Source organism: Triturus cristatus, chromosome 4_1 (assembly GCF_964204655.1).
Source record: "Triturus cristatus chromosome 4_1, aTriCri1.1, whole genome shotgun sequence".
In the NCBI taxonomy this organism is placed as follows: domain Eukaryota; kingdom Metazoa; phylum Chordata; class Amphibia; order Caudata; family Salamandridae; genus Triturus; species Triturus cristatus.
This window is the reverse complement of record NC_140585.1, coordinates 494,957,251-494,970,624: the sequence shown is the minus strand read 5'-3', so window position 1 is coordinate 494,970,624 and position 13,374 is coordinate 494,957,251. Positions and strand designations below refer to the sequence as shown.

Here is a 13,374-nt window from a genome sequence, read left to right as displayed (position 1 = left end):
AATTAATAAAATATTGATAACTAATCTTTACATTTTATACACAGGAATCCTCTAACCTAGACAGCAAATACTCTTAGGGAGCAATGATAAATAAAACTAATCACTTATTCATCCATCTTCTCAGTTAGTTGGCCTCTTCATAAGATGTAAAACACAGCCTTCTTCCTATCCCTGTGATTGTCTTTCCCTACTAACCACAAAAAGACATGGGTGCCGATTACGATCCGGTAAAAACCGGGTACGAACCGTCGGTCGGAGCGTTTTCTCCGTCCGACTCGTACCCGGTAGTAAAACTTTACAAACATGGAATTACGATTCGCACGGAAACACCATTTCCGTACGAATCGTAAAAAACATCGACCGACGAAAATATACATACGAATGTGATCCGGGAATGCTACGACGTGACGTCGGGACGCTGTCAGGCAGCGTTTCACGACCCAGGAAGTACGATTAGAACCGACAGCAGTCCGGACGGCAATATTTTCACGGCACCCAAAAAGTGTGTACATACACGGGGGGTTCGACACGTACACGGGTGTACATACACGGGGGGTTCGACACGTACACGGGTGTACATACACGGGGGGGTACGACACGTACACGGGTGTACATACACGGGGGGTTCGACACGTACACGGGTGTACATACACGGGGGGTACGACACGTACACGGGTGTACATACACGGGGGTACGACACGTACACGGGTGTACATACACGGGGGGTACGATACATACACGGTTGTACATACACGGGGGTACGACACGTACACGGGTGTACATACACGGGGGGTACGACACGTACACGGGTGTACATACACGGGGGGACGACTCGAACGTATGGGGGCTGGGGGGGTGTCGACTCAAACATACGGGGGCTGGGGGGGTCGACTCGAACGTACGGGGGCTGGGGGGGTCGACTCGAATGTACGGGGGCTGGGGGGTCGACTCAAACGTACGGGGGCCGGGAGGGGGGGATTCGACTCGTACATAGGAGGTCTGGGGGGAGTGTTGGGCGCGTATGCGGGCACATGTCTCCATGGTTGCTATGGGAGTTCGGTGCGGACGGTGTTTTTTCCATACGGTTGTAACATCGGACGCACGGGATGGATCGTAATTCCGCGGTCGGACTTCACTTTTCACACTTGTACGGTAAATCGTCCGAGGACGTGTCGGACACATTCTCCGACCCGAGGACGTGTAGGGAATAATTCCCAATGCGATTCGTATGGACTTTTTCCCATGCGAATCGTAATTGGCTGTTTGTACGGCACTTGTACGATTCGTACAGTAAAAAGACCGGATACGAGTCGTACGGGGAATTTTTTTACCGGATCGTAATCGGCACCGTGGTCTTTTTATGTTGCTCAAGAATTGAAAATCCACTTTGGTACCTGCTTGGAAGCGGCTCTTTCTATGAAATGCAGGTAACACTAATGGCTACAATGAATCTCCACCAGCCATGTGTGGTGAAACCTACTACTAAAACACAAACTGTGGGTCTAAGTAGATTATACAAGTTTGAATTTACCACAGTGGTACTACACTGTATACGCAAGTTAATCACTGCTCAGCACACCGTTAGTTTCTCAACTTCAGAAACATTTTCACTTATGTTTTTTTCTGTGACCATGCTTACAATTTCTACTTGCCAGGGAAGTTACCAGAATCCATGTATTTCAGTCATTTTAATCAAAATAGTCTTCAATATCTACATTTGGATCCAAAAGATTTTCTCCATACATTGAGAGGTCCATTTGATTTAATATCAAGTTTTCAAAGGTTTCATCTAAATCTGTTTCACCAATGAGTACAGCGCCCATCATTCGTCCATTTTGCATCACCGTTTTCACATACTCGTGTCCTTTGGTGCAACGCAACAATAACTCATAGTCTGAACCAAGTCCCTGTGCATTGTATTTTCCTAATAACACGACCTGAAAAAAGAAGAAAAAAGCTGAGTAAACCTGCAAACACAGTTCCATTATTAGGTAATGTAAAGCACAGTGAAACTAGGACATAATTAACAAAAGGTTGTTCTGCACCATCTAAAAGGGCCTAATAGTAAGATCACCATTTGAATACCAGAATGCTAAATATTTACTAAATAATATTATGCCGCCATGCAACTTAGGACATTTTGCCTAACAAAGCATTCTGGGCAAGATGTACGACTGTTTTTAGTGGTTGCAAATGGAGAATTCTGCACTTGTGCAATGTAACAACCCTATTTTGTGAGTCGGTAGCCTATTACAGACTTGCAAAATAGGGTTTGCGAGTTGTTATTAGAAGGGGCCTGCCAAAGGCGTCCCTTCCTAATAGCGAGTTGCAAGGGTATGTTGTTTTGCAACAGGAATGTGGTCGCAAAACAATCGCAGTTTACTGCCTACGTCAAGTAGGTGATTAGTCAGTCGTAAACGTGAAGGAGTCTCCATGGGACCCCTTCGCGTTTGTGACTGGCAGCAAAAATGATTTTTAAGAGCACAGCACTTATTTATGGACTCAAACGGTTTCCCAAGTGACTCGGTGAGCACCATTAAAAACCACACCTTTTATACACTGAGGTAGTGCACGTGATATACAAGTATAAAATAAGTACTTTCCGTTTATCTTGCTCTCCATAGAAATTGTAAAATTGTAAAATTAGCTTTAAAATTTAGTTTATGAACTGCATTGCTGCTATGTTTCAAGCACAACATCCTGCAAGTAAAATGGAACCCATTACTTTCATGTCGACATTTTGTTTTTGCAGCGTGGACATATATATATATATATATATATATACACACACACACACACACAATCATTACAAATTCAAAAGTTATACCTTAAATGTATAATTTACGCACCACCCTTAAGCTAATATAACTATTAATTTTGTCTCTACAAACTTAAGCCACACACATATTTAAAAGTCTAAACTTATACTTATATCTTCAATTTATAAGTCACACAACATCTTCAAATTAATATAACTCGCAGACCTCTAGACACAGTGCTTTGAACTCGGTAGCCACACTGCATTAACTATAACTCACACCTTCTCCATGCACTCCTTTAAGACTGGAAAAGCATAGAGCAGTGTACAGGGGAGTGGCATATAGTCTAATAGCATAGAGTTGAGTGGTGCAGAGTGGAGTTGCGTATAGCAGAATAGCATTGAGTGGAGTGGCATACATTAGAATAGCATAGAGTGAAGTTGCGTAGCATGGAATAGAGAACTGTGGACTGGCATGGAGAGTAGTAAAGTGCAATAGCATAAAGTGGAGAAGCATAGAGTGGAGTGGCGTAGAGTAGAAATCTGTTCAGGTGTTTTCACACTACATGCGATATAAATGTCTGCATTGGTGGAAAAACGTGTCTTGGGACCCCCATGACCTATCATCGCAAAGGTTTCCATCCTCCTCTAATGTAGAAAAATCGATATGGTCAGGACAGTTTTCTGGAGATTTGACAAACGGGGGCAAAGTTATTAGCGACTAAAATTCTCAGAAATATATTATCTACTGGCGGTCGCCAGTAGATAGTTATAGTTAGGACCGTGTTTCCATAGGAAATCCGCAACATTCTATTTGGAATAACTTTGGCGCCGGTTGACGAATCCTCGCGAAATTTTCAAAATAGGTGAGGCGCTCCGCTCCGCTCCTACCCTGAAAGTCTCGGGGGAATTAGTCAAGCGGGGGCTGAGAAAAAAGAAGGGGTCCCAAAACACGTTTTCCCCATGCAATTTTCCATAGGGACCTTTAGTCCAAGGTACAGCCCGAACGGCTGAACAGAATTACTTGAAATTTGGCAAAGAGGTAGTCCTCAGGTCAGGCATGTGCCTTTTGCATATATGGTGTCAATCTGTTCAGTAGTTCCTGAGAAAATCAAAAGTAAAATCACATACATATCTGGGCGGAGCCTAGCCACACATCTCATCGTGAGATCTGATTGGCTGTCAGTACTTCATCCAAGAAGTGTTGGCAGCCATCTTGGGACCAATATACATGATAGCACCTCATTAAAAAGCATTGCAGTTAATAGAAGGTTTTAAGACTTAAGTTACATTATAAATCATTTGTTGATGGTACCATACTCATTTTAGGAATTGTGGTGTGTTCTAAGGTGATTTTACCACGTGAAAAAGCCTTCTGCTGTGATATCACTAACCATGTTTGAGAGAAAACTATTTTCTCATACTTTTCCCACAGAGGTTTGGAAGGTGATCTATAAGCTAAACTGAGAGCATATTTTCTGTAAATTCACATTATCTTTCTCAGTCATGTAAGAATGAAGTCTGACATTCTCAGTAAAACATGTACATCCAACAAGGGCAGAGACTGTCAGTTGATTCCTTTGTGTTCTACTGCAGCTTCCCAGAGTGCTCTAAAGAACAACTAGAGCGCTAACAGTCTTACTTATGACAAAAGTATGGCACACCTGAAGCCATCTTGATTGGAATTAAGTGGTAACACTTAAAACATTTAATTTACAAAGGAACAAAATGAGGGGGTTCATTTTGCCATATAAATTATGATTAGTGCTGCAGAAAGAAAAACTAGGGCACATTTTGACTTCTGAAATCCTCTTTTATTTCATAAAAACATTCTGACATGCAGACCGAAACATGCACTTTGAATACCAGCAGCAGACTTGCCTGGTGAGCAGTAGCTTTACTACAGTGGTCTAATGAGCAACTAGAGTGCTAACATTCAGAATTTATGGAAAATGTGTGACACATCTGAATGCCTTCTTGATGGAATCAAAGTAAAAAACTGAAAGTATTTCCTACTGAGGAGACTGCAGTAAATGAGGAAATTAGGAAACTTCATAACAAATAAATCTCCCAAGATGGCCACCAGAGACAAAAGAGCCCAAATGTAGCCCAAATATCACCCAGATGTAGCCCAAGTATAGCCCAATGACAGAATGTCCCAGAGTGTTCTTAAGAACAACTAGAGCGCTTACTGTCTTACTTATGACAAAAGTATGGCACACCTGAAGCCATCTTGATTGGAATAAACTGGTAACACTTAAAACATTTAATTTAAAAAGGAACACAATGAGGGGGTTCATTTTGCCATAGAAATTATGATTAGTGCTGAAGAAAGAAAAATGAGGGCACATTTTGAGTGACTTCTCAAATCCTCTTCTATTTCATTAAAAAATTCTGATATGCAGACTGAAACATGCACTTCTAATACTAGCAGCAGACTTCCGTGGTGAGCAGTAGCTTTACTACAGTGATCTAATGAGCAACTAGAGTGCTAACATTCAGAATTTATGGCAAATGTGTGACATATCTGAATACCTTCTTGATTGAATCAAAGTAAAAAACTGAAAGCATTTCCTACTGAGGAGACTGCAGTAAATGAGGAAATTAGGAAACTTCATAACAAATAAATCTCCCAAGATGGCCTCCGGAGACAAAAGAGCCCTAATGTAGCCCAAATATCACCCAGATGTAGCCCAAATGTAGCCCAATGACAGAAGTGTGCAAAACACTTATTTTTTGTGTATTTGCAGTTTTATATAGTGCAGACTTGTCAGGTATTGGAGTGCTTTACATGAACATTGGTTACATCACACAAGATCAAATTCATTTTGGTTGTAGACATGGGGAGATTAAGTGATTTGACCAGAATCACAGAATGTTGAGCTGAAGCAGAAACTCCAACCTGGTTCCCCAGTTGCAAAGTCTGCAGCTCTGGAAGTAACACCACACCCTCTCCCCTTGGATGCAACATTTAATCAAGTGGTCAACTGGATAAAAAAACTAAGATTACAAATAATTTAAAAGTTCTTTATCGCTATTTGAAAACTCAGAAAATATGTCCTCATTTTAGTTTTTTAGAGCACTAACCATAATTTTGATGCAAATAAGACCCTCTCATATATGTAATTTCTAAAGGAAATGCTCTAGGCATTACAGTTTTGATTACATCAAGATGACGTCAGGCATTCCACACTTTTGTAATAAATATAGAATGTTAGCAATCTAGTTGTTCGTTGGGATACTGTTGAGAGGCAGAGGCCAGGGGCACGGACTCTGAAAATTGAAGGCAGGTAGGAAAGTGCAGAGGCAACAATTTGACCACACTAGGCAGGCAGGAAGGGCAGTGGCAGCACAACAGACTATGGAGGGCAGTGGAAAGGGGGGCAGGGGCAACAAACCAACAATACAGGACTGGCAAGAGAGGCTGTGGCAATATAATAGACCATTGTGGGCAGAAGGAAGAGGCAGTGGTCGTACAACCATACATGCCAACAGACCCGTTTCAGCCAGGAAACGTCCAATGTTTTTAAGCTCAAATGGGCTTTACTTGATCTGTTTCCTGTCTACAATCTTCTCTTTTTCAGTGTAACTCAAAGGAGAAAATCAATACCCCAGTTTTATTTCAAAATCTCCCTCTTACCAAGTTCAAAATGTTCGCAAGTATGGTACATTGGATCATGGTAGGCAGGAGGAATTGGGGTAGGGACATGGACTCGGATAACAGAGGACAGGAGGGACATTGAGAGGTGCACCAAACTGACCCTACAGGGCAGGCATCAGGGTTTGCAGCAGCACAATACACCACACAGGGCATGCGGGACGGGAGTGCAGCACAACAATCCATAGAAAGCAATAGGGAGGGGACAGGACCATGCACATGGACAACAGACAACAGAGGGTAAAGAGGCAATGGTAGCTAGCTGACCATAATGGACAGACAGGAGAGAAAGCTGCAGCATAACAGACCATAAAGGGCAGGAGGGACGGATCAGGGGCATTACAATGGAACCGACAAGCCGGGAGGGAATAGGGGTCTGCACATGGAAACAGAGGGCTGGGGGCAAGGGGGCAGGGCAGGAGCAGCAAGATGACCATGGAGGTCAGGCAGGATGGGCACTAGAAACAAGACACACCATGGAGAGCAACAGTGAGACTATGATGGCATACACACAGACCATGGAGGGAAGGTGGGAGGGGGTCAGGAGCAGCTAGCTGACCACACAGGGAAGGTGGGAGGGGCCATGGCAGCACAGAATACCATGCATGGCAAGCGGGAGGGTTAGTGGCAGCACAATGGCTATGATGGCAAGAAGGAGGGTGCAGGGGCATGCACAAAGGACCATGGAGGATAGAAGGGAGGGTCAGGACCTGGGCACAGACAAGAGAGTTCAGGGGAAGGGGCCTCACAACAGACCGCGCGGGGCAGGCAGGAGGAGCAGTTGCAGCACAACAGACCAGGGAGGGCAGAAGGGTGTGGCAGTAAAATGGACCATGGAGGACAGGAGGAAGGGGATAGGGGCATGGCATGTGGACAGGCAGGGTGGAGGTGGCAGGGACAGGTTACAGTCATCTGACAATGCTAGGCAGGTGGGAGGGGAGCTCAACAGAACACTCAGAGTAGATAGGAGTGGCAGGTCCATGGAACATGGTGGTCAAAAAGGATGGAGCAGGGGCATGCACAAAGACATCGGAGGGCAGGGGGAAGGAGAATAGGGGCAGCAAGCAAAGCACAGAGGCTAAGCAGGAGGTCAATGATGGGCCATAGAATTGGGCAATGGAGGGCAGGATGAGTGGACTGGTACATCATGCTAAATGCAGGGCAGTGGCAGCACATCAGACCATGCATGGCAGGAGGGAGGAGGCTAGTCCATGGATTCAGACAACAGAGGATAGGGAGGAGGTGCATGGGGCAGCAAGCTAACTGTTCAGAGAAGGTGGGTATTAGGAACTTTATTGTTTTTAAAATGTGTGTCTGTGCGAACTACTTAAAATATGAACAAGTATGCAGCATAATCTCACTTTTATTCAGGAAGAAGAGGACGTTTGGGACTGTGACTCCGGGCTCACTTGGCAGAAACATCCCCTGACCCTCCACCCCCCATCGCAAAATGTAATGCCCGTGAAAAGGGTAGGTGGACGCAGTGTTATATAGAACATAGTCCTGAGAGCACGATTGAAAATGAAAACTAGATATAGTATATGGTATAAACTATGCACCAAAAAGTGTGATATAAGATGAACCGGGGCGTGAAATATAATATGCAATACATTGTGCGCAATGACAGATTCATTGGAGAGCGCGAGATAGCACAGGCACTAGCGCTTGCTATGTGATATGCGCCTTGGAGTGTAATATGCACAGGGCAGTGTTGTGTAACCTAAGTAGTCTCTAAAGTTGTAATATAAAATATGTGCTGGGTAGTGTAACATTGCATATTCACTGTGACAAAGATATGGATCCCAGATTGTAATATGTATGGCATAGCGCTGTGCTTTATAACATCGGCATCGAGGAAGGCACGTTAGATGGGGCAATATAACCCGTGCGAAGGCAAGTGTGGCATGACATATTCACGGGGTGGTGTTACAGTGCACATGGGCTAGAGAGTGTCATAGCATACGCACTAGCTGGTGGAATACAACACAGAGGTGTGTGGCACTCGGCGGGCACTGGTGGGTGTAACACAGCATTGGGCTCAGCCAGGAGCACGCTGTGACTCTCAAGTGAGGTTTGTCTCCTTTCCAGAGAGTAAAATAAAAAGTATTATACATCCAGCGGTGGATGTGTGTTTTATTAACCGTGAGGGGGTTTCTTGCATAGTTTGGTCGAATTTTTGTCGAATCCCCTTTGAATGGCTTGGTGTGCATGTGTATTAAATGTGCCCGTCAATAGCTACCCATGTTTGTATAAATAAACAACAAGGGTGTCTACTTGGAGAGTACCCACCAGCGGGGGCGCCGGGATTAGGCACGGTAGGGTGTCAGACATGTCAGAGCTTTACTAGTGGTGTGAATACATTCTACGTGGATTCATTGTATGCATAGTCGCCTTTTAATGAATATCACGCAAATCGTCATGGTGATAGGTACATACGGTTTGTCCAGCATGTCCTAGGTGTTTCTATAAATATATATATATTTTTTTTAAATAAAAAACAAAGGCCGGCCCCGGGGGATGGGGTCCCCGGGGCCATAAGTGGCCTGAGGAGGGGGGCAACACAGCCCCCCTCCTACAGAATAAATTTTTTTAAAAAAGGCCATGACCTGGGGGTTGGGGTCCCCGGGGCCGATTAAGGCCTTGGGAGGGCCAAATTAATTTTTTTCAACAAAAAAAATTAGGGTGCAGGCCCTGGGGGATGGGGTCCCCAAGGCTAATAAATTAGAAAAAGAAAGGGGGCCACACAGCCCTCCTTCTTAAAAATAAATAAATAAAAGACCGGCATCGCGCCGGAGGCCACGCCCCCTCCTTGCAGCACTCTGCAAATGCGCCCCCTGGCCAGTTGTAAGTTGCGGAATTAATTCCCCTTCAATACTGAGGGTCCCTGAGGGCCAACTAGCCCAACAGGTATCTCCAGTATGCGCCAGGGAGCTGCGTTGCAGACAGGTGTTCTGAGGCCACGCCCCTTTTTACACCTCCATGCAACGCAGCTCTGTGGTGCTTACTGGAGGTACCTAGTGGGCTAGTTTGACCCTAGGGACCCTTAGGATTCAAGGGGACTTAATCTCTCAACTCAGAACGCCCACAGGCCCTGTGGCGCGTTTTTAAGTTGGGGAAATAATTCCCTTTCAATCCTGAGGGACCCTGGGGTCCAACTAGCCCACCAGGTGCTTCCAGTAAGCACCACTGCTCTGCGTTGCAGAGAGGTGGTGCAGGCCGTGCCACTTTTTACACCTCTCTGCAACGCAGCTCTGTGGCGCTTACTGGAGGTACCTAGTGGTCTAGTTGGACCCTAGGGACCCTCAGGATTTAAGGGGACTTAATCTCCCAACTTAAAACGGCTACAGGGCATGTTTACACAGTGGGGAAGGGAGGGGACGGGGCATGAGGTGACGTGTTCAAACACGCCCTGTGGTGCGTTTTAAGAGGTAGTTTTAATCCCCTGCCCTATTATATACTAGGGGCTTACAGAGGAGGTCATGCTAATCACAGGGGGACCCCAAAACATAGTGTGCCATAGTGTATGTAGGTGTTTTCATTGTATTCTGAGTGTCTTTTAACATAGCACTGGCTCTAGGACTGGTTAGTCAGACTCAGTTACCACCAGTATCCGTCTGAAAAAGTTGAGGGTACAGGATGATTTTGCAACAAGGCTTGTTTCTGCTCTTCTGTTTGTTCTTTCTGCACGTTATACTTCTTCCTGCACTTTTCTTCGTCTTTGAGGACTTCTGTTGCTTCTTTCTGCATTTCTTTTTTTTCTTTCTGTGCGTTTTCCCTTCTTTCTTCACATGTCCTATCTCTGTAGGCATAGCTAGAAATTAGAATTTAAAAAACCTTTGAAATTCACTCAAAAAAACATAGGTTTCAGGCACGTTATAGCTAGGAATTAGCATTTAAAAAACCTTCGAAATTCACTGAAAAAACCATACGTTTCAGGGGCGTTATAGTTAGCTGGACTTTTCACTCGTACAGAACCATAGAAATTCCCCCGTTATAGTTAGTTCAGCTAACTATAACTCGCGCGCCCGCAATGCACTGCTGATGACGTCACATATTACATCACTCATGACATGGTCAGTGACATCACTCATGACATCACTCATGACATCACTGATGACATCACTGATGACATCATCCTTGTGATAGAGTGGCAGACCTCCTCTCCCCCTAATATAACCTTTGATACACACATTCAAAAATAGAAATTAAAATTTTCAAAGCAATGGACATACCAATACCAGTTACAACAACCTATTCAGTAATTGTAAGATCCACATCCACATCCACTCATTCACCAACAGTCCTATACAGTCACTCATACATGTACTCACTCATCATATGTACTCATACACCTATACTTCCTGCTACACGCCACTCATCCATAAAGTTACTCACACACATAGTCACTCATGCTAATAAAGAATCAAACATCTGTTTACCTGCAGATACAGTTATACACACACCACCACACTTACTTCTACAGAAACTTACACATACTTAGTCTTTTTAACAATCACTTATAGAAACACATACTTATTCATACAGGAACTCTTTCAATCTCTCACTCTCACATATACTCACTTATATACACCAATAGTCACATATACTAGTTTAAAACATATGTAGTTACTCATAGACACTATTGAGACAGTCATTCACTCACTAACACACCCATGCACACACTCATCCACCCATACAGTCCTGCACACATGCTGTCTTCAACACATACAAACAGTGAGTCACTCATTCATGCACCTATGCACTACGTAATACCCCCCACCGAACCATACAGACATCAAACACTTATACTGATACTCAAAAACCAACTAATAACCTATATAGACACTCATGTAGCTACTCACCAACCCATGCAGCCACTTATACACAAAGTGAGAGACTGATAGATATTTACATATTTAAAGATTACTCACTAAGCCATGTATTCACTAAGATACACTTAATCAGTCAGTTATACAATCAATTTTTCAAAAACAAATCATCCATTTAGACACTTATATACCCATTTATTCTTCCATCGACCTTGAGATATACATATATAAAACATATGTAATTTTCAGAAAAACACACATTCACTGGATGATGTCATCAGTGATGTCATCAGTGATGTCATTTGAGATGTAATGAGTGATGTCATCAGTGATGTCACTGACCATGTCATGAGTGATGTAATATGTGACGTCATTATGAACTAACTATAACGGGGGAATTTCTATGGTTTTGTACGAGTGAAAAGTCCAGCTAACTATAACGCCCCTGAAACCTATGGTTTTTTTCAGTGAATAAATATATATATATATATATATATATATATATATATATAAATAAATATATATATATATGCGTTTTCTATTAGGGATGAAATCCGAGAATCCCCAGACAATAATCCAGTGGCACACCAAAGGACGACACAATAAAGATTTTAGTGTGTTATACAAACAGAACTACGCATTTCGGCGAAGCCTTTGTCAAGTTGATGACCTGTGCCCAAGTTCCCATAGAAATACAGGTCATTGTTCATAGACAGTGAAGAAACATTGTATGGACGGTAAGACATCAACATAGAGGATAATCGAATAGTGACCACTCTTGCGTAGCCCGAAACGCGTCAGGCGCTGCTGACGCTGGATGCGCCTGTCCCTTGCTTTAATTTGAACGCGCTGATGGGTAACTGTGAACTCTGTATAAATTGCGGCCGACCCGGCCGAGGGGTGCACCGCCGTGGATTCTAACGGCTCCGCCGCTGGTCTTCAGATCAGCATTGCAGATACATCTGGCGTTTACTTGAAAGGGTGAGAACTGAGCAGAAGCACCCGTGATTTGGAACTATTTTTACTTAATGCCTGCCTGCAGCCCACTGGGGTTTTATGTTAAGGACTACCAGTCCCAGAAAGCTTTGTGATTTCAATACTCACCTGAGTGCAATATTTGAATAAATATGGGAGTATTCTCTGGAGTCCTTTTGTTGGCAGTCATTGAGTAGCAGCAAGCCTCAGAAGAAGGGCGTAGCCCGAAACGCGTCAGGCGCTGCTGACGCTGGATGCTCCTGTCCCTTGCTTTAATTTGAACGCGCTGATGGGAGAGTGCGCCCCGCACCTTTGGGTAACTGTGAACTCTGTATAAATTGCGGCCGACCCGGCCGAGGGGTGCACCGCCGTGGATTCTAACGGCTCCGCCGCTGGTCTTCAGATCAGCATTGCAGATACATCTGGCGTTTACTTGAAAGGGTGAGGACTGAGCAGAAGCACCCGTGATTTGGAACTATTTTTACTTAATGCCTGCCTGCAGCCCACTGGGGTTTTATGTTAAGGACTACCAGTCCCAGAAAGCTTTGTGATTTCAATACTCACCTGAGTGCAATATTTGAATAAATATGGGAGTATTTTCTGGAGTCCTTTTGTTGGCAGTCATTGAGTAGCAGCAAGCCTCAGAAGAAGGGCGTAGCCCGAAACGCGTCAGGGGCTGCGGACGCTGGATGCTCCTGTCCCTTGCTTTAATTTGAACGCGCTGATGGGAGAGTGCGCCCCGCACCTTTGGGTAACTGTGAACTCTGTATAAATTGCGGCCGACCCGGCCGAGGGGTGCACCGCCGTGGATTCTAACGGCTCCGCCGCTGGTCTTCAGATCAGCATTGCAGATACATCTGGCGTTTACTTGAAAGGGTGAGGACTGAGCAGAAGCACCCGTGATTTGTAACTATTTTTACTTAATGCCTGCCTGCAGCCCACTGGGGTTTTATGTTAAGGACTACCAGTCCCAGAAAGCTTTGTGATTTCAATACTCACCTAAGTGCAATATTTGAATAAATATGGGAGTATTCTCTGGAGTCCTTTTGTTGGCAGTCATTGAGTAGCAGCAAGCCTCAGAAGAAGGGCGTAGCCCGAAACGCGTCAGGCGCTGCTGACGCTGGATGCTCCTGTCCCTTGCTTTAATTTGAACG

The 13,374-nt window shown here is 44.3% G+C and overlaps 1 protein-coding gene across 3 annotated transcripts in view; it reads right to left on the bottom strand.

Moving 5' to 3' along the window:
- Window positions 1-1,009: 1,009 nt before the first annotated feature.
- The window catches only part of PYROXD1 (pyridine nucleotide-disulphide oxidoreductase domain 1), a 231,172-nt gene continuing 218,807 nt past the window's right edge, over window positions 1,010-13,374 (bottom strand). For all 3 annotated transcript variants that reach the window (XM_085652720.1, XM_085652719.1, XM_085652718.1), the window contains one exon: window positions 1,010-1,937. In XM_085652720.1, the coding sequence (XP_085508846.1) occupies window positions 1,689-1,937 (249 nt within the window). In that variant the 3' untranslated portion in view covers window positions 1,010-1,688. The remainder of the gene's footprint in view (window positions 1,938-13,374) is intronic.